The following is a 22,753-nucleotide window of genomic DNA, read 5'->3' as shown; positions in this document are numbered from 1 at the left end:
GCAACAGTCAGTACAATCAGCACAGTAAGAAAGACGGTGAGACTGAAAGCAGAGGAAGTGGTAGTGGAAGATAAAGAAATTGGGCAAACAAAGTAAATATGGGGAGTTGATTCATTTTGCCGGGCCTGGTAACAAATCAACTGAAAAGCAAGCAAACAATTTAGACACTCCTCCAAAGCACAAAGTTGCTTCATACCTCTTTCCTTCCTCTCTACTGTAATTACAGATGTGTAAGTCAAATTTACATTTTACTCCAGAATATTGCTGTAATTGCTGAAGGAAAGTGGCTGTATTCCACCATACATTACAGGTAAATAAAGAATGCAGAGGTAAAAGTGAATAAAACTACTTTTAAATGCTGGCAGATTGTGCACAGGAGCAAAATGTTGTTGGTAAATTGTTCAGAATACAGACAAAAGCATTGGTATTTAATGTTTACATGATCCCTAGCTGCAGAAATTCCAGGGGGTTAAGGGGGCTGCTGCTGCTGCTGCTGCTTTACGCTGACCTTCAACCTCTAAACTAAATCTAACACACAAAACTATGCAAACATCTTGTATGATTTATTGTCCTCTTACTTTAATGTCTGAAGTAGATAAGAACTGGGGTTAAGAATGAAGACAAGCCAAAAAGTGTTTCTATACATTTGTAGACCAACCATTCCATTACTGACTTGTCACTTTCGAGCAACATGTTGTTCACCAAATTAACAATCAGAGTGCTTTGGTAAGCTTTTCAAAATCTAATGTAAGACAAAGCAAAAAATACAGTGTCCTCGGGTTCTCATGTTTCCAAATTGCGTGGCCTCAATTATCTGCATTTAATCCAGCCTGCCTAGAGGTTTGTGCCTGTGTCTGCCGCTTTCATCACAGGGCTGTCGACAGTTGTCCCTCGATGTCTATTTTTGATGCTTATTTACAGCTTTCTATTCTGGACTGGGAGTCGGGAAGCTTTGGTGGTGGGGGTTTTACGGGTCTAGAGACAATAGATAAGACATCAGTGGAACAGAGTCGACATCTCTCCGGTTGGTTTTTACCCTTTAAGAGTTGAAGTGTATTTATACTCATCTGGTAAGACGGCTGATTGAATTTGCACACAGATGACCGATGGAGGCAGCTCATAAGCGTAACATTAGACATTGTGGTTGTGTTGTGACGACGGGTGAGAAATTTCAGTGGAGTGACAAGCCATATCTAGCCAAGAAAATTGCTTCATCTCTGTTGTCAAAGTAGGGCAAAGACACCTGTTCTCTATTCCTACTTTCTCCTTTCTGAGGTTTTAATCTCCCTTTTCCCCTTTTTTACTGTGGCTTTTTACTTCTCTGACACCATTTCTTTTTTTATCACCTTTCAGTCAGCCCGAATTTCTCTGTGTTTCACCAAGTACCATGACTGCAAATCTGGCATGGGCCATCGATAAACGATCCCATACTAGTGAAATAAAAGCATAGCAATAATAACATCCATTATGGGCATATGTTCCTTTAGGATAGCACCCTTTCAGAGGGGGATAAAAATGGCTTTATTTAAGCGAGCTGAAACAATTACAAGCAATAAACCAAATATGCTGAAAGGCGACTTGTTGAGAAAGGTGCTGACAGCACCATTAACTTGCATGAAACAAACCAGTCCTAGACAAAAAAAAAAAGTCAGAGAAGGATTTCAGGTGGCAAACCACAGTCTCGCTTTCCCAAAGGCCAGAGCTTTATTCACCACATGTTGCACTGCACTTCCCATCAGCAGCAGCTGCAGCACCAGGCCTGCAGCAATGGTGCTGTAGAGAGACAGCTATTTCCTAATCTACATGCATTCACGGCAGTTTCTCTCAGACAAGGCCTGGATATGCACTTGAGGGACAAGCAAAGACCCATCTGTTGTGCGGCATTGTGGTTTTGATGCCTCATCTCCCCTGTAGTGGGATGGCTTACATGTCACAAGAGTTCTAGAAATGCTCCATGACGTTAATTTAGATATTTAACTTAACCATCAATGGATGAGATTCCAGGGATCTCTGGAATTTTGCCATAGCAGTTCGTCTAAAAGTCCAGCACCCAAACCCTCTACGTCTATCCAACTTCACATAGGCCTGAGAGCACAAACTTATGAACACACCTTGAGAAAAAATACTTTTAAAAATGCTGGCGTGTCAAATGCTAATGGGAATGAGTGTCTTCTACCCTCTCAGACAGAAAGCATCCCAGCGTCAGTCTCTGCATTTTAAAAGAGCTTCAGTCTTCTGCACTGTGTTAAGGTTTATTGCATATGTCTGTGTCTTTGTTTATAGGGATGCATGTTACAAAGAGTTCTGCTCTGAATTATACAAAAGGGCAAACCCTTTAGTCTGATGGCTTGTTTGTCTCACTTTCTTGTCTTCACTTTTAAGTTAACGCGTAGACAGCCAGACAAGAACTATGAGTTGAACTCTGTGTCTGCCAATGAAGCTACATTTACTTACAAATGTGTGCAGAAAATAATAATTATAATCTTTATTGTCCACAGATGTAGAAAGTTCCTTTTGCTCATCTATGCATACAGTTAAGAATTCCCAACCTTGCTCTGGTGTGATACTAAACATTATGCAATTTCCACTTTTAGTAAGCATACAGATACATTCATTAATAAGAGGGGAAAAAATATGTATCAAATTAAGCATTAGCTCCAGTTATTCTACAGTGATTAATCCAACAATCTCATGATTAAGCATTGAGATCACCTGTAACATTAACCTCTGGACGTGTTTGTTTTGATTCAGAGAATCTGCAAGGGAGGTAAAAGATTCTGATGGATCAATAGGAGTTCAGTCATCAGGACATCTATCTAAGAGTCTTCTAGACTGGCACTGGTGCACCCTTTGGATTTGGATGGCATGCTTTTTTTTGTCTGTGTGTGATAGAGGAGGACAATCTGGTGAAATGAGAAAGGAAAAGGCAAGCATGTGTGGAAAGAAATGTGTGTAGGGATGGGATTTTGCCATGCATTTGTACTTGGATGTCTGTGTAGGTTTGCAGGGATTGACGTGGTTGCATCTAAGTGTGTGTGAATGCGAAAGAGGAAGGGTTACTTTTGGGAGATGCCATTCCCTCAGCTGCATGTGTATTAGCGGTCTAATGTTCATGTGAATAATTGATTAGGGCCTCTCTGTGTTTTTGATAATTAGTTGATAGCTCTCTAGCTCTAAGCCCTAAGATTGTACGTGTGTGCGTGCGTATGCGTGTGTGTGTGTGTGTGTGTGTGTGTGTGTGTGTGTGTGTGTGTGTGTGTGCGCGTGCGTGCGTGGGTGTGTGTGTGTGTCTAAGGTATCATGGAAACAATACTGTTCAAAAAAATGTTGTTGCCTCTAAGCCATGTACTCATGGATTAACTTTCTGAAGTAATAAAGCAGCAGTACATATACATACCTTTCTCATAACCTACTTAGCAAGAGACTACTTTCTACAGGTAAAAAATTAAGTGCTTTGACTATATTAACCAAACAAAACCAGGTCAGAATGTCATGAAAAATTGCATAGACAATGATCTTACACTGTTCTGCCCTTTGATTTATTGTAAAATAGGTTTTTAGTGTTACTTTTGTGCCAATGCATTGAGTCTTTTATTTTGAAGGTCAGGAAATCAGCCACTCGTTTAGTTTTTCACTCAGTCACATGTGAAGAGGTGCATCTGTTGTAGTCAGCTTTTTGTTAATGCCAACGACATCACCGTCTGTAAGTTTTCATTCTATATTCTGGAGTAGATTTTATTTAATATCTTATTTGTTAAGAATGTGTGAAGTAAATGTGGAATTTGATAGCTGCTGAGTGCTTATGGGTTCATGTTGATTTATTTCTAATTTTCTTAGTTTAGCTTTTTTCTAATGATAATACATAAAACACAGCTATTTTTTATATATGTGTTACAGTTTACTCCATGTTACACGTGTACTTGGGTCACCAAAATAAAGTGGAGGCAAAGAATCTACATTGCTTTGATGAGGGAATAAAGGCTCAAGCATTCATTCGGCTTACTGCTAAATTGTGCTAAGAAACACACAAGGAGAGCAGAAAACGCACTAACCAAGAAAAACATTTAAAAAAAATTTTTTTTTTTTTAAACTTTTGCCTGTTTTAAAGCAAAACAACTAAAATGCTCAGGGAATGAAATCAGTGTATGAAATCTCAAAGATACCTCAAAGCCCTCAGATGGGGATCTGAGGACTGTTGTCCTCTACCACTTCTACTGTCAGTATGTGTCTCATTGAAGAACAGGGCTGATCATTCAGATCCAATTTAAACTGATTTGTATTGATATTTTAAAAATAATTTTAAGGATTTATATACCATATTAATAAAGATGCACAGGACGCCCTCACTATGTGTCGCCTTTCCTCTCTTATTTCTCAAGCACAGCATTTGTAACAACACAATAAGCATTGCATCCTTAAAAAATAACTCATTGAAATTCTAGTCTGGCTTCTCATCGGTCTATTCTCTTGCAGTATTGATTTTTCTATCTTTCATATGCTTATGTACCTGGAAAAAACAGAATATGAAAGTTTGGGTATGCTTGATTCATCGTCAAATCCCTGTTCTGATATCAGACTCAGACGAGGGCTTGTTGCTATCATCAGCGGCCTTGAGAAAACAAGACGTTCTTCCCCTCTGCAACACTCAAGCCCTCTGAGGTGTTTTGTTTTTTTTCCACATGAATGTAATGCCACACTTCTCCTAGACTATCTTTTTGCTAGAAGTTTCCCATTTACATTTTTATGACGCACAAATATTTCTCCTGTTTGCTGCCATGTGCAGGAGCTGCACTTCCTGCCTTCAATGGCCTTTTTTGTTAGTAAGGGTTGAGAGAAGAGCTCCAGGAACAAGCCAGACTTATTAAGTCAAATGTCCTGTTATCCGTTCAACTCAGCAAAGCTAACAGGGAAAAAAAACAAAGCAAAACATTTTAAGGCAGGTAGAGGAGGAAGGCAATTACAATCCCTGGCTGGATTTTTGTTTTTCCACTCACCAAGTCTGTGAAAAAACAAAGAATACCAGGATGGGTAGATAGATTATGTGATGCTGAAGAGAGGAAGAGAGCATGACGAATCGAATATGGTGTGTTCTCAGGGTCAAAGGTCAGCTTGTAGAGTCTCTTAATGTGGTCACCGTGGGAACTGATCAATCCCAGTGCCTGGGCAGTATCGATCAGACCTGGGCGCGTGCACATGCGATGAAATGCACAGAAGTTTTTTGTGACGCGTGCTCTTACAGTGAACCACTCATTCACTGCTATGAAACTGTTTGTGCTCCCACTGCAATATATAGTGAGTTTATGCTTCATACTGCTGAACAAACACACTTTTTCAAAATCTGATGCCGAATGCAATGGTGCTACCCCAATATAACCATCTATAAAAAAAAGAAAGTTTTTTTGACAAAATGATTTTACTCTTTCCTTAGTCTTTTTAGTACTGCAGATTTAGATGATCTCTGTCTATTTCAGCAAAAATATAGACCTACATGAAATTAAACAAATTACACACTGCCAGATCTAACTAAAAGACCATTGGGAACATGGTTTCCACTTCCATATTCATATTTTGAGAAATGTTCACATTTTGATATATTACAAAATTGATCATGGTTCAGTTAAGTTGAACTTAAAATTAAAACAATAAATGCATGTGTTTCGATTTTGAGTAGTCACATGGTATTTGTGTTCTATAAAATGTATGATATTCCAGACAAATTGAAGATACTTGCATAATTACCAGAATCTACCATATAACAAAAGATGTGAGAAAATAGTCTAAGAAAGTGATTAAAAAATACAAAGGCATTTTGTATTTTTGTTATTGATACAAAAATGCATCTTTTTTTTAAAGTGATACAACATTGTTGCAGTTTTGGTATTGTAATACTTTAATAGATATATAAATAAATCTCCATTTCATGTGAAAAAAGTAAAAGACCTGGTTTGATCCTTTTATACTGATATCATGTCGTACATGATGAGGTTATAATTAAATTATCAGAAAGTAGTGCAAAATGGTGTTAGATTGCTTTCAGCTCTACTTTAAAAAAATCTCAGTTGCACATGATTTTTATTTCTTCTAACATCCCCAAATCACTCTAATGCGTATTTGCCTGTTTCATTTAGTAGCATACTACTTTTGTTACTACCCCCATGTATGTTATGCACAGTATGTAGGGCACCAAGTGGCTGGGGAGGGGGGGGGGGCACCAAAAAAATCAGGCTTGTAAAAAATGTATTATAATTAATCATTGCACTCCACTTTGTTACATTTAATTCATTCTACTTCATTGGTTTCCTCCTTTTAGTCCCACTTCAAATTTGACAAAACATTTATGCTTAGAGTACACAAATGGCCAGCAGTATCTCTGAGGATACTGTATAAAAATATGTGGATTTGAATAAAAGATGGTTTAGCATTTCTTTTCTACATAACTGATGCTGTTTGATTCCCAGCGAAGTTAAGTTGCCATAGGCTTTAGACTTGTAGAATTTAGACATTTCTGACAAGATCCCAACATAGAAACATTACAGATGCCACATGTGCCACTGCATGAGCTGAATGCAAGTGTAACTCAAGGTTGTAGTAGTGATCTGAGATAAAGATTACATGACTTACACTCTTCCCATGCCACACAGACTCTGTTTGTCCTGTTGATTCACTCACTTTGCCATGTCAAATGCTTGAAGTGGCTCCTACAGGACCAAATAAAGGTGACTGAAAAAACCAAACATGACAAACATAACATTCTGATGCAGCACATTGTACAGCTTACAGCTTTCCTTCAAACACATCAGAAGATACAAATTTACTTCATAAATGTGACAGGAAGTGTCAAAATCATTTACTTCAAGTTCAAACCTGCAAATATGTGGCTAGATAAGTTGCTAACAACTTTTCCACAATTTAACACAACAGATTTTAATTTGCAACTGTTTAACTACATCTGTAGCTTTTATGATATGTTCTGTGGTCACACGTGGCATCTCAATGGCTGCTAAGAGACCTAATAACATTCTAGGATTTCTGTGTGCCCAGTTGGAGATAAACCCACAGGCATTCTGCACTACCTGATCTGCTGGATTAGAGATACACGCAACCAACAAACAGCTGCTGATAAGAATTCAAGCAATGAAATGCGCACAGTCAGAGCCATGCTCAAAGCTAAACCATAGAGAGGGGTATAACTCTAAATAAACTAAAATGTAATTTGGACAAACATAATCTAAACAGCAGTCATGATAGGCTTGGGTGAAATCTTTAAAACATGTAAAGTTCAAGTGAGCCTATAAAGGCAAGGTGTTGTTTCGCAGACTAGGTGTTCTGAAGAGTCCAGCTTAAATTTATCCTAAAGGATCAGACAAAACAGAAGACAACTGGATCTATTAGTGATAAAGAACTCTTTGTCTTGCTTTATTCCTCCTCTTTATCATTGACCTGACAAATTCTGCCTTACTGAATGCAGTCTGGGTAATATCAGCAGTATTATCATTCCTCTCTTCAATGCACAGCCCCCACCTGCTCAACCAGCAGTACCACCTGTCACCTGCTGATTTTCCCAGCATTCTTATCTGGGAAAACTTTGTAGCTGCCAGCTACAAAATTGAGGCCCAAAGCGCACTTTGTGCCACGAGACATGAGCTGCTTTTGCTGCCAGGGGAGAGAGTTTTGTGCTTTACTCTCATCAAACTTTGCACTGCAAATAGAGAAGCTACATGGGCACCTCTCCTCCAGTCCTCAGCTACTGTCTCCCATGTACTCACTGGACAGTTAATTAGGTATATTTCAATTGTTTATTAGGCATATTTCAATTGCTAGTTACAATTAACAATTTAACCAATTGCCTGGCAGCAATGCAGTACTTCTTGCTCTTTGGTTTAGACCACAAAAGGTGCCTCTCCTGTCAGTTAAGAACAGAAACTGAATCTACAATTAGTGTAAGTTTATGAAAATTACCATAACAAATTACATGGTCAGATGAGTTTTGGTTCCAATTCCTTCATCAGCTTCAAGGCATGAATTTATCTTAAATTGTGTCAACATGGTGTTGATTATGTAGTAGCTCGGTTTAGTCCCCATAGAGGTTTGTTTAAATGCCACAGCCAGTGTGAGTATTGTTGTTAACCATATCCATCCTCTTATGATCACAGTGTACCGATCTTATCATGGCCCAAATTATCTCAAACTTCTTTCTTAAACATGTCAGTGAGTTCACTGTACCCCGGTGACTTTCAGACGCACCAGATCTCAACCCAAAATAGCGCCTTTGGGATGTGCTACAACAGAAAACTTGCATTACAGATGTGCTACTGACAAATCTGCAACATTTGCATGGTGCTATTATGTCAAGCTAGACCAAATTATTTGAGCAATGTTTCTGATATCTTGTTCATTCCTTAGCATAAAGCATCAAAACAGCTCAGAAGGCATAAAGTAGGATTACCTGTTAATAGCAAGGTATACTGTTATATTTCCCTGGGGGTTTGTCATTTTGTTGTTTTGATAGATACAGTTAATCCCAAGATTATTAAAACATTTGGCAGATCTACAACTACAGTAACCATTACATTTTACCAGCATGTGTCTTCTCTCTGTAAGTAACATTAAAAAGGAATTATTATGCAAAAATTAATTTTTGCACATTTTTATGCTTCTTGAAACAGTTCAAGTGCTTTAAAAAAAAAAAAGCATCCAGCCATTTTCTGACTAAACATTCATAAATCACTGCTGCATTCTGCATTCTTAAAGGCTGCTAAGGAGGCTCCACTGCTTCTGCTTCTGGATCTGTTTAAGGGTCAAAGATGCATTGTTGGACAATTGTGCTTCCATTTGCAAGTCTTTTCACATGCATAAAATACGAGTGTAAACATTCAGTTGTGGGATGTGGCCAGCAGCGTATTTGGAATTAAAGTGACAAGAAGCCTTGAAACAGGTCATTGTGAAAGGAGCTCAAAATCTGAGCGGGAGAAATCTCATTATCTGAGAATGAGTCTTTTTGCAAAATATGCAATGACCATATTTTGTATAGCCCAGAGACCTATCCTAAGGTGTTCAAGGAAGTATAATCGGTCCCCATTAACATTTTGGAGTCTAGACATTAATCTGAAAGAGAAAACTAACAGAGAATTAAAGATTAGGGTAATGGTAAAGAGGCCTTCCAAACTCAAAAACTTTGGGCTCATTACTAAAAATAAATAGTTAAAATACTTCTGGAAACATGCCAAAAACTGGCCCTCATTTTTAAATATTCTCCCTTTACTTTGTTTTATTTTTTATCTTTATAGAAATTTCTATTTTAGTTCTTATTAGAAGCAAAATGCGTTATTGAACTATTTACTATTGGAAAAATGACTGGAAAATTCTTTACTTTGGCCAGTTAAAATGACCAGAAACCACCAAAATTGTTATTGTTGTACTCACACACACACGCACACACACACGCACTGAAACTCCTTTATTAAATTAATGAACTTAACTGAAAACGAGCTACAGTACGCTGTCAGCCTCAGCATAATTAAGCGTTTGCAGCACTGAGAAGAACAGGCGCTGTTCTAGGTAAATTAATCCCTGTTCCCAGGTGAATACATTGCCTGTTTGGCTCAAGGCGAACAGATGCCAAGATAGGGACTGCACCAAAGGATGGCAGCTACAGACGAGAATGCATTGATGTGAGCTTCAAATCTCACCTGTAGTACTCAGAGACGGCATTGATTCCCGTCCAGCAGAGACAGGGAAGACAGAAGCACAGCTATTGTTTATGTTTGAGTCGTTTAAACTCACAGCCTGTGTTGATGTGTGCCCCCCTTCTCTCCCCCATCCTCTCGTGTAAAAAAAAAAAAAATGAAGTGATTTTCTCCATTCATTAAGGCTCCGCAGAAGGAGATTCCATTAATCTGTTCATTAGGCTACATCAAAAATGGAACTACTTATTAAAATCAGATCCAGCTGTGTAGTCTCGTTAAAGACCAACATACCGTATGAAGCTTAACAATGCTTGTGGCACCAGACCAAGACCCCACCATAAGAAAGGGGGGATTCTGGTACATTGGCCTGCTTTGAGTCAACACACCATCATAATTGATGTACTCATAGCAGGGGGGTATGAATAAACATTACTTTTTCTTTTTGTAACTGAATCATCTGAATCCTTCATTTCCAATTAATTTACATTTGCGTAGAAATGAGGGAATATGTGCTCTTAATCACTATGTTTTATTTTCTCACTTTCCCCCCCACCCCTAAGTCTTTTCTCATTCTCTCATTCCCTGTCTGGCAGTTCCATTCCCCCTCTCAACTAGCCTCTCCTTCTTCTTTTCCCTCTCGCTCTCTCTCTCTCTCTGGTAAAATCCCATTAATCTCAGCAGGTGGTTTTGAACAAAAGCTATGGGCTAAGCGATTGATCCGGGCATTGATCCCACTCGCCTGAACAATCATAAAGGTGTTAAATTGGTTTCTTGGAGGATATGTATTTTTCATCGCTGGCTGCCGCAATAGAAGTTCCTGCTTGGAATTTTACTTTCCCTCTCCCTTTTTTAAGTACAACTAAAAATGGGTGTTTAAATAATAAATAGATCACACCTTGAAAAGCAACCTTAAATGTGGATTTTGAGACCAGTTTGAAGCAATTTCTGAAGTGAATGTTAAGTGCATAAACTTTAGTTGCTAAATCCGTGATGGGCTTTGCTACATCCAAGGACAAAGATATTCTTGCTTTTTTTTTTTTTTTTTTTTTTTATTACTCTTCGAGTGGAATCATTTCTGGAATTTATTTTATGATTAGAATAGAAATTTAGATGTGCATTCATTTTAATACAGATTTTCCATTGTATCATCGCTAAGCAAAACCTTAAAATGCAATAGTATTAAAAGCTTTTGGGATTTATGTCCACTGATATTTGGCTCACTGCAAGTTTATTCTAAGAGTAAATATTTGCCTTATAGAACAATTGCAGTGAGAGGTGCACGGTTAGAGAATTGTAACTGAAAGCTTTGATATGCTCATTTAATTTCAGTCAATTGTGATTTTGCTTTAAGAAATTCAATTAATCTGTTTTTAAGATATTTTCTCAGCTTAGTGCTGTGAGCAGTAATTAACTATTTACTAATTAATTGTGTTTTACTCAGTTTAAAATAACCCAAAATTATTTTGAGCTCACATTTTAAAACTACTAAGCAACTAAATAGCAGTTTCTCTCTCTCTACACAGCAATACTTCTCCACTGGTCAGGGTTTCGGACACACGATCATGGCTGGTTGGCGATCTGAAATCGAAGTAAAAAACAAAAAAAAACAAAAATTGAATTATTCTTTTTTCAAATTAGTCACTCATTCGAGTATTAATCATAAGGCCGAGATTTACTCAGAGAAATCGGTGACCAGCACTTTAACAAACTGTGATGCTATTATTATGCAAAACACGTGGAACAAAAGATTCGGGAGACGATATGGGGGAGGGTGTTGTCCAAAAAAACATCCAGCAACCCATTGAAAAACAATCTGTGACGTTTCTCCAACTTCCAGAGAGAATCTATAGCAGGGGTTCTCAAATCCAGGCCTTGAGGCCCGTTGTCCTTCAACTTTTATGCATTTCTTCTTCAACACAACTAAGTCAGTTAATTAGGTCATTTGTAGGACTCCGCAGAACATGACTGTATATTGCAGAGGTGACTTGATCCAGGTCCGTTGGACTAGGGACACATCTGAAAGTAGCAGGACACAGGCTTTAGAGGCCTGGATGTTTAGAACCCCATGAAAACCCCTGATTTAAGTCAGAGATTGAAGGCTTGGCTAACTTTGCAGACACCTTCTGAAATCCATTTGCTATTTCCTCAAAGCATGTACAAGTGGATTTCTTGCTACAGACAGATTCTGTTCATACAAGAAAAGTCAAGTACCAACCAAAACCATTATGCAAAATGGCAAAGCTGCAAATTGCCTGTGTCTGTTGCAATAGCACATAGGAACAGTCAGCATCATTCAGAGATCTTGAAAATCTGGTTGCTTTGAGGTCTCTCTTCTTATAACCAGGGTCCTTTGTTTTATCTAATGTAGCACAAACATTAACATAGCATCTGGCATCCTATAATCAACCGTATTTAATTCCTACAAATATATTTTCCACAGAATAATTATATAGTTTTGAGCTTCATTGATTATCAAAATTAGGAGGATTTTCTCTTTTTCATGAGTCCTCATTGCTTTACAGAGCTGGAACAGTAACAAGAGACGTTATCTAAAATGTCCATGACTGTGTGATAAGCGTCAAACAGTAATACATGAATTATCAGTTTTATTGCTTTTATGTTGTTCGAGCAAACGTCTTGTTTGCACTTTCCAATGCCATAACAGTGTCTGTGGATTTAATCAGCTACTGGTAATCATCATCATCATCATCTGATAATTATCAACCGCTTTCTCTCTATGAGAACGAGGCAAAACAGTCATCGATTCCGTGTCACCTCAGTTATATTATCGAGTGAGCAGGCAGCCTATCTCGTAAGAACAAGCGGCGTATGACAGAGCAAAGGAAGAGCTTGTCAGGGAAACAGCTTGTGATGCTGGTACTTAAAAGGTCAGCAAGCTCAACTCCAACCACTGGTACGCCCTTACACTTGTGTGTCTGTCACCATATCCCCCCTTTCACCAAGCGGGTGTACGCTGCCCTCATCTAGGCTGCTGTCACCCATCGTCATCCCCTCTGAGTTGCCACCCTTTGATGACCCGGGCTTCTTGTCAGAGAGGAGCTTCCAGGCAGGCACAGAGAGGACAGTCCTTTGAAGAGGACCCCGGCACTTGCCAGGCCCAATGACATGTGGCTGATTTCTTTGAAGAACTCAGGCTTTATGTTTACCAGTCCATCCACAGATACACGTCATGCCTTGCTTCCAGCATCTTTACATGGAGAGACGAGGAGGAGCGCTTGGTCTTAGACTGCTTTCCATGCCCTCTGATGGTTTTAATGAAGGCATTTGAATTTTCCTTTGGTCTTGAGCTCATGACACAGATGGCGCAAAGCCACAGAAAATAGACGTATAGGTGGGCAAGTGACAAGTGGAGTCCAATATACTGTCAGATATGTTGGAAAAGGTCACAGCAGCATTGCTCGGATTTTTTTTCTTTTTTGTATTTTGTTGGAGGAATGAAAGATGTAAGACATCTGAGACTGGTGGTTTTCTATTACTTTACTAGACTTTTTCTTTAAATTACATTACTGTGTATAAACAACCTACCTGAGCTGTCACAGTTCTGAATACAATATCAAGGAAAATATGTTGAAGGAAAACATAAATCTGTTGTGGAGCACTAACTATAGTATGATCGTATATTTCATTATGCATTATTATGCAGGGATTTTTCTTATTCCCCTTGAATACATTTTCACATTTGTCATGTTATATCCTCAAACTTCTGTGGATTTTACTGGGATTAGCTATGACCATCCCCCAATTTACTTTGGCCTGCTTCCGTGTCACTGCTGAAGAAAAGCATGCCCACATCATGATGCTGCCACCATTGTGTTTCAATATATGTTCATGGTGCTGTGCAATTTTAATTTCCCTTCATGAGACTTTTTACAGTTTCTTCCTTCTCAAGGACAGGTTTGAGAAGATCATGAGAAGTTATTGTCTCCATCTCCCTCAAAGTTATGATGGGCCTCCTGTCTACTTCTTAGTCTCCATAAAATTTTGGGGCCCAACAATAGTTGTGGCACCAGACCAAAATATGACAAAATGTGAAAATGGTCGATGACCATGAGAACTTTTGTAAGGCACATTTCTTCTTTTTTTTCAGGGAAAAATTATATGGAACTTTGTGAATTATGGTGAACTTCATTCATGTAAAAAAAAAAAAACAACAGACAAACCAAAGATTTACCTGAATCGGAGTCAGTACATAATTGTTGCTTTTAGAATATATCAGTTAAGGTTTTCTCATTCTGCAGCTGTGTGTAGTCTGTAATGCTTTGTCTTCCTAAAAGCTAAATAGGCATTCTTTAACACTTGCTCTAAATCAGTAGTCAAAACAGTTCCATTTAACAAGAGACAAGAGTTCAGACCTGCCCATGTCAAAATAAATATTGAAGCGTTTCACATTTTTAGCAAGCCTGCAACTGCAGACATCAAATAAATGATTAAGGTCATTCCATTGCACACTTTCTTAACTGCTTCAAAACACATTCCTCACAGGTGTCTCTACACTGCAGCTGCCTATGTCACAAAGTTCCAACATTGATTCACATTCTTAACCCCACAAGCGGCTGACATGGGCAATGACTGTCACATACTGTTCTCACACAGTCAAAGCAGCAGTTCACATCTCACCACCACAGCCCACGATATTCCCAATAAACGTCACAAAGAGCAAAATGTTTGCTGATAGGGTGGGGGAGGGGAGAAAGAATGAACCTCTCGTGTATTTTCCTCATTCCTGTCCTCTAAATGGGCCCCTTTTTCCCCCCCCATGTCCACCTTTTTGCAGTAATGATTAACACCGCTGAGCATGGGAAGAGACTCTCTGTTACAATGGAGGAGGTTGTTTTGGTTCCCAAATTACCGATTCATCTGTGTTAGCTTCCCAAGTTCATCTGGCAGATTACTGGGAGCCTGTGGCTGGTATTTGGGAAGAAACTCTCCTCTTAATCATTATCATTGTGAGAATCACTCAGAAACGTCTGGCAATGGGCAAACAGACAAAACCCGTAACATTGTCAACTGAAGCACGTAGCAAAAGCACTTAACTCACTCTGGAAAGGTTCACATGAGAAAAGCTTCTGAATGAGTACAGGGGACTTTTGCGTTTGCGTAGGGTTGTGACAAAAACACACACCTGATCAATACCAATTGACCCGTACAAGACCCTGTAAGCTCACCCTGCATACAGGGTCTTGTGATACTTTCAAGCTGGTTGCCAAACCTGACAGTTTGTTTTAAGATATATATATATATATATATATATATATATATATATATATATATATATATATATATATTTTTTTTTTATTTACATTTTACATAAAATGTAAAACTTGCACAGTTCAACAGTGTGTCCAGGTCTTTCCGCTTTGTTTTATAGGCTATCCATGCACACGCAACTCCATCGTGTACTCTGTTGAAAAATCTGTCTGCATAAACATCTGCAAAGACAAAAACCCCTGCCACCCAGTAACAAGGGACAGTGACAGACATACATTCGGCTCGGATGACAGATTTCTTACAGTGGATATGAGGTTTAGTTGCACAAACACAGACTGTTGTTTCAGCTGTATGGGACAGGAAATACAAACAGCCGACTTGATGATTTTTTTTGTTTTGGGTGTCTTTAACCAGGTGGATGACCAGATGAAGCTGCTGCAGAACTGCTGGAGTGAACTCCTCATCCTCGACCATGTTTTCCGTCAGGTGGTACATGCAAAGGAGGGCTCAATCCTGTTGGTCACAGGCCAGCAGGTAAGTTAGTCAATTTCCTCATTTGGCGATTTCTAATGACCTACACTGTTTAATTTTCCCTTGAAACCCAGAACAATGTAATATAGAGCCCAGAGTCACCTCTGCGCATGTATTTCTGTAATGTTTCTTTATTCTGCCTCCCAAAAAAAAAAGTTAGAACTTCAATTTAATCTAATTAAACCCCAATTAATATAATATAAGGAAATATGAGGAAAAATGATGACTTATTTCATTTTCCTGCTACAGTATATATGAGAAATATGTTCTGATACCAAGTCTGCATTGGTTCCCTCTGCTAATTTGAATTTATACACACTGAAAAAAGGAAATGTATGAATAAACAATATAAGTAAATAAATAAAAACTCTACAAATACCTAAACCCAAAGGAATCTCGCCTTAGTATTCTGCTTTCCCCCTAATCTAGTTCAAAAAAGTCAAACTCAAAGAAAAGGGAAAAAAAAGGTACCCAAGCAAAACTATGAAAAAAAAAAAAAAACATTGTGAATATGCCTCTGAATAAGATGAGACGTTATAAATTATAGATTTTCTTGTTCTCCAAAAACAACACCTTCCTCAAAATATTTTACAACAACAGATGCCGGCATAAATTTTGGGAGAAAATCAAGTGCATGTACTCTAAATGCACATGCTTGATTCCACTGTTCTAAACAAAGACAAGGTCATGTTGTTTTTCAGAACTGGTGTAGACCTGCTTGCCTCTGCTTACCTCTGCTAAATAAGTAGCACGAGATATTGTTTGTGGCACTAGTTTGAAATTAAACTATAGATCCAAGACAAGTGAGCTGTTTCCTAAAGAAAGGTGAGGTGAAAATGAGAGAAAAGTGACAACATTAAAGACGGGCTGTGGGACAGGAAAATAAAGAAAATATCAAATGGAGAACATTTGGAGAAGGTATGAAAGAAAAAGATGGAAAATGTCAGTAAAAAGAGGCAGAAGAAGCGGAGTTGTGCAGCGATGGGACAGGACATGATGAGGCGAAGCGGACAAGGCGGTTTGTGGAGGAGGAGAAGTGAAAGGAGGGGCTGATAGTCTGGGGAGGCGCAGGTCAGCGCTTTCGTTTGCATACTGTGGTTAATGAACAGCTGGTGTTGAGGAGTGTGTGTAAATGTATTCATGTGGCTGTGCATCAGTGTGTGTGTGTGTGTGTATGTGTATGAGGCTCTGAAACAGTTCATTATCTCCTATTATTCTCTGCCTGGCCAGGGGTGACAGCACAACGATAATACCAGGGATGTTTAGACCACAGTAGCGGCATCACCTGAAGCAAAGGCTACACAAACACGCCAGCACAAAGAAGGCTTATTTTAACCAAAGCAGTATGTTTGCCATATTTAGTTTGTGAAATGCTATAGGAATACAACTGTGGAGGTTTTTGAGACATGAATTAGTGGGAGGTGATATATCAAAGTCACTGACTTTCTGTAGATTTGCTTTTCGGCAGCTCGGAAGGTTAGGGATTAAGATCTGGAAAGGTAATGACAGAATTGTTGAGGGAAAAATAATAATAATTATCTCCCAGTCTGTTTAGCTGAGTTTTATCTTTTTACCTGGTGTCAAATATGTATAGTTACTAAGGCAACCAATTGCATTCAGACATCACCTAATTAGTGAACAGAGTGCACTGTAATCATGCTAGTAATTTAGTCTGCAAATTAATTCAGTGGTTGCATGAAGGCCTCAGAGGTTAGTTAGAGAATGTAAGTGAACAAACAGCATCAATACGACAAAAAAACCCACCGGGGATGAAGTTGTAGAGAAGTCTAAATCAAGGCTAGGTCAGAAAGCGGTATTTTAAGGTTTGAATATCTCACAGAGCACCCTGTTCAATTCATTCTTCAAAACTACTACACCACCAAGCGTACACATCTCAATAAATGCTCCAGCTCTAGAGTGAAAAATGGTGTCGATAACATCATGGTGTGAGAATGCTTTTCATCTGTGGAGATAGGGAAGCTATTCGGAGTTAATGGGAGAATAGATAGAACTAGATACAAGGTCATCCTGACAGAAAACCATCCAGTGCTACACCGAATTGTTTCAATCCAAACATTTAATTGTGTTACAACAGTTAAGTGGAAGTCAAGAGATAAATTCAGCAAAATGAAGGCTTTTGCTGAATCGCTATACGTTCACGAATAGAGCACATTAAAGCTTTATGAGTAACTAACTCAATAACACAATGACACAAAGCTATCTTTAAGTTTAGATATCGTAGTTTAGATATCAGAAATAAAGTTCATAGAACTTTATATGCAATATGTGAGCATAGTTTTTTTAAGTGGGTGAAAAAGGCATAAAATCACATGACACAGGCAATATTTTCATAAAGATTGTTCTGTTGTTGGAACAGGTGTCTCTCATTTTGCTTTGAATCGAGCTGCCTCTTTGCTTTGCTTTTCTACAAGTTCAACTCCCACAGTTGAAAAGAAACCCATTGAAGCAGCAAATTAACAGTTACAAGCTGTCATTTGGTGTCTGTCCTGCTCTTTTGCTGCATGTTCCCTGCTTGCTAATTCCTTTCTTTTCTCACATTTTCTCTGATTCTATACTGCCGTGTGTTGCCTTGTCACCAACATCAGAAAGATATGGCCATGAATGCTTGTTCTTCATCCTGTCAGGAGGATCAAACATGCAGTATAACTTGCATAAATGTGTACAAAGATCAGATGAGAAAGACTGCCATGATTAAGCGAGGCCTCGAAAGCTTGGCAGCTGGTTTCATTATAAGTCCTGACATTTTGATGGCACGCACTCTTATGTTGGGCTACAAGAAACTCAAATGACCTAAGAAAGACATACAAAGAAAAAAAAATGTCATCAGTAAAATCTTTTGTTTCTTTACATTTTTACATGAAGCCAGTAGTCCCTAAAAATAGCATTTTGAGTTAAAATATTAAACAGCGTGCCTCGCCCCACCAGGCACAATAAACAAACATTGATTGATTGCCTGATTGATACACAGGTCACCAAAGTCAGAGTTAGTGCTAAGTCGGCTATAGTGACATTATAGCTTTTTCCTCACCCCTTTTACTAAGGCGAGGAGGTAATAACCCAAAGCACCACCATCAACAGTCCAATCTTTCAATGAACTTATTTCATGCACAGTTGATTTTATGTAAATTGATTGACACCTTGGATGGGGGCAGGCAGTGTCTGCTCCCCACAGTCATAACTCTTTATGTACTGCAGGTAGTAAGAAGGGAAGAGGGAGGGACAAAGCAGTTGGGACAAAGAGCATGGCCAAGTGAGAGCATGAAGAAGTCAAAGGGGATTAATTCCTCGTGTCAGTGTTTGCTTTGCTTTGACTCATCGGGCGAGACAAAAAAGATTTGTGGCGAGAAAGGATACGAATCATCTTATTTACACAATAAATAAAACTCCAGACCCTGAGGCTGGTTTTAATTGCAAATGCGTGCTCGCAGGGACTCTCTTCCTCTCTGAGCTTTAGGAACTGCGCACGCCAACATCCACCTTCCCCTGGAAACCCCTGCGCAGTCAATTATGGTAATGAATCGTCAATAAATATAAAAATTTAATACGGTCTTGCTTACAGTGAGTGGCAGCTAAGGACCTGCCCTCCCAGAAAAAAAAGTGCTGCGCCTGCAGATCTGAAGCGCACCTGAAGAGAAGTGTTTGTTTATGCCCGTTTGAGTGAATGCCTTTGATATATATATATATATATATATACATACATATATATATTGCTGTTGTCATGTTTCACAATCAAAGCTAGAAGATTTTCACAGGTGACTGACTATTAATGCTTTTATAACAATACTTGTTTGATGAAACAAATGTTTTTATTTTTAATAAAAAGTCCTCCAGTTTCTAACAAACTGACAAGAATTGCACTGCCTTCATTAAATGGCATTGAGCAAAGTCATTAGTCTTTAAATCTGCATGTTTGATCAATAAATGCTTGGGATTTATTGGCATTGTATTTTTTCATGGAAATGTCGTTTCTGTGTTGCAGATGTCTTAGCATCTTTCTGTCTCCCTTCCTGCTTTGTCCAGGTTGATTATGCAGTGATTGCTTCACAGGCGGGTGCGACTCTCAACAATCTGCTGAGCCATGCTCAAGAGCTGGTAGCCAAACTACGCTCCCTGCAGCTGGACCAAAGGGAATTTGTTTGCCTCAAGTTCTTGGTTCTGTTCAGTCTCGGTGAGTTTCTGAAAAGTGTATTTTAGTTGTGATGATCGCTGAGTTAGTCTTTTCAATGAGATGCCACAGAAAGAGTGACCAGAGTACTCTTTGGCTGTATGGGTAACGATGTCCTGCCTCTCCCCCACCTGATGATGCAAACTGCTGGTCACTGACTTAGAGAAAACAGAAATTCAGCTGTTTGGAAATATATTGAATCATATAAAGACAGTCATGGCATGGAAATTAAAGGAGTGCCACCCCATCAGTGGTAATAAAATGTAAAAATTACCTTTAAAAACCAGAGGTACATTTCATCTCCTGAACAATTTAAGCAGTTCACCCTGAGAAAAGCTGGGTTTGGTCAGCCATAAACCATGATGGACAGTATCAAGGGAATAGAGGCTGAAACAAGCAATGTTGAGGAAACTACTACTCAACTAACTACAACGCAATATTCTCTTCATGATCATGTTTGATGTGCAGTGGTGCTACTGGGTTAAAGGCCCATTGTCAGTCTCCTTTCTTGCAGATCATTATACATATATGTGTGTGTGCGTGTGTGTGCGCGTGTGTGTGCGCGCGTGTGCGCGTGTGTGTGTGTGTGTGTGTGTGTGTGCGTGCGTGTGTGTGTGTGTGTGTGTGTGTGTGCGCGTGTGTGCGTGTGTGTGTGTGTGTGTGTGTGTGTGTGTGTGTGCGTGTTTCTTCGAGCAGAGGGAGGAGTGTAAACTTTGGAATTCCGGAAAGGAAAACGAGGAAGTTGGAGAGGGGAAAGGTTGAAGGGAGGTGTGAGAAGGAAAGAGACAGGAGAAAATGGAATAGGAAAAGAGAGGATACTGGGAATTGATATAAGGATCCATGTGCAATGTATTCTGTATTCTAGGACAGGTGGGAGAGAGTTAAGGTTAGAAGGACGACCAGAACATGAGATTTGGAGGAGGTTAAGTACCTTATTGAGTTAAGGGACAAAGAGGAGGGTAAATATGTTGGGATGTTCATGTGTGGGTATATGTGCACCTGTAGATATAAATCCTTATGGCAAAGCTGCTGACTCCTCTGACAGGTGAGGTCAGGCATAACTATGAAAACGTTTTCATTGCAAACCATAGCAAAAACAAAACAAAAAACAATGTACTAATAAGCAGATACACATACGAATCAGCCAGAATTAATGCATCTGTTAGCTGAATTTGTATAGAAAGGCGAAGCAGTAGGGAAACCTGCAGAGGGATTTCAGTGTATGTATGTCTGTGTGTGAGCATGTTTGTTTTGTTACTTTTTTTTTTTTTGTAGGGATGGGTGTTTGCTCGGGCACAGGGTCTAAATAATTTGGCAGAGGAATCATCAATAATGAAAGGCCCACCTGAGGGATGTGTATTGCCCCCGGCAGTGCCTGTTCTCAGGCCTCCCGCAAAAGAAGACTGATATAAGCAACGTAGAGCCAGCTGAGGGGATCAGCGTAATAAGGGGAGGAGTCCTTAGTGGGATGGAGGAAAGGATACAGTGTGAGCAGAGTAAACCATGGGAGATTAACGTTTATGTAAATAATATAATTTACAGCGGATGTAACATTTACATATATTCTTCTGTGAGAGGACTGGCTTTCTGAAAGACTAACGTGAAAGATCAGACGTTTCGACTTGACTGCCACTCTAATATCAATCTAATAAACTAATAAGTAAATGATTGCAAATACAGATTTTTTAAAATTATTATTCTCGAAGAAAATTTTGATTTTGGATTTTAAACTTTTCCAAAATGTGAGAAAACGTTTTTCTGCCCAACTACCCTCCTCACCTTTATAATTGAATATTTTTTTTACAATAAAAAAAAAAACTTATCAATAATTCTGAATAAGGAGAAAAGTTTGAGCTTGAACTAATCTTTCCAACTAGAATCAAACTACATTTTCAAGCTGGAAATCAGAAGATCTGATATCTGAATTCAACTGTAGTGGACTATGTTGTATAATATAGTATATGTGCATAGATGTTGAGTATGTGACATCACAATGAAAGTACACAGATATTTAGTGAAAAACACAAACGTTTACAAATGCATAACTTAAAGGCTGTCTACAAATGATTGATAGGTGGTTTTGTAAAATAATTTAATGGAGTTGTGGGCATATAATATTGAATGCTATAGTTGATCATTTCCCCTGTGAATCTTGGAAGTACAGTGATTTATTCTGTATTTTTCTGCCTTCCCTCGTGCCTTTTTTACTTTCCATTTCGTTTCTGCCGTTTGTCTTCCGCCTTGATTTTTCTCACTGGCTGTCTCCTCTATCGACAGCCTCCCCTCCCCCCCTTACTTTCTGTGTGTGAACAATCAGTCACTTTCCCACTAGCAGAGGAGCTTTTAGTTAAGCAAGATGTCGATATAGACAAAGATATAGATGTCAGCCCACCTGAGGGGAGACACTTGTCATGATCTGTGCGTGTTTGTTTTCAGAGTTAGACTTATTCTATCTCTCGTTGTTCTCTTTCACTCCTTCAACGTCTTGACTGAAGGTTCTTAACCTCTGTCAAGGAGGAAATGATCACTGTGATCATTGATCTCCTAAGTGTTTATAGTCGAGAGAGCGATGACTGCACTGTATGTCTTGGACAATGAGAAACAAACACTTTAGAGTTTGCGGTCTGCCCAGGTCAGAGTTCAGTGAAGGATCACCGCAACTCCTTCAGTGTCAGGACGCTGTTAATGGGTCTTTGATTTCCTTTAAAGTTCTCAAAGGCCTTACACAGAGACTGACAACACGCCGGATGATGAAACATCACGAGGTGAAGAAGAGGTCACGAGCTCGAATTCAGATTAAGGAGAGTGGATTAAAGATGACTGCTTTTCCGCTTTGAAGAAAACTTTTTTGCTGCTTCGAATGTTGGAGGAAAAATAGCAGTTATCGGTCATCCTTTACCAAGACAAAACTACACAAATGTGTGTCTGGTGAATTTTCATTAAGCAGATGTTGTGACAGAGGTCAGAGCATGTTCAGCCAGCGACCATTTAACCCAGCTTAGTGGGTCAGACCCCGTCACATGTAATTGATTCAGACAGGTGCTACCAGGCCTCGTCAGCCAAGAGCAGAGCCAGAAGACCTGCCAGAGCCGAACGGGGTGGTAAACTGTCCCGGTGGAGA

The 22,753-nt window shown here is 39.0% G+C and overlaps 1 protein-coding gene across 2 annotated transcripts in view; it reads left to right on the top strand.

The window, feature by feature from the left end:
- Positions 1 to 22,753, top strand: part of nr5a2 (nuclear receptor subfamily 5, group A, member 2) — a 70,515-nt gene that overhangs the window by 27,761 nt on the left and 20,001 nt on the right. The window contains exons 5-6 of one of the 2 annotated variants that reach the window (XM_081606263.1): positions 15,330 to 15,449; positions 19,488 to 19,635. In XM_081606263.1, the coding sequence (XP_081462389.1) occupies positions 15,330 to 15,449; positions 19,488 to 19,635 (268 nt within the window). The remainder of the gene's footprint in view (positions 1 to 15,329; positions 15,450 to 19,487; positions 19,636 to 22,753) is intronic. The other variant, XM_081606264.1, reaches the window with a different exon arrangement.

Source organism: Poecilia reticulata, chromosome 4 (genome assembly GCF_904066995.2).
Source record: "Poecilia reticulata chromosome 4, P_reticulata-male-v2, whole genome shotgun sequence".
Classification (NCBI taxonomy): Eukaryota; Metazoa; Chordata; class Actinopteri; order Cyprinodontiformes; family Poeciliidae; genus Poecilia; species Poecilia reticulata.
This window is presented reverse-complemented; position numbering and strand designations above follow the sequence as displayed.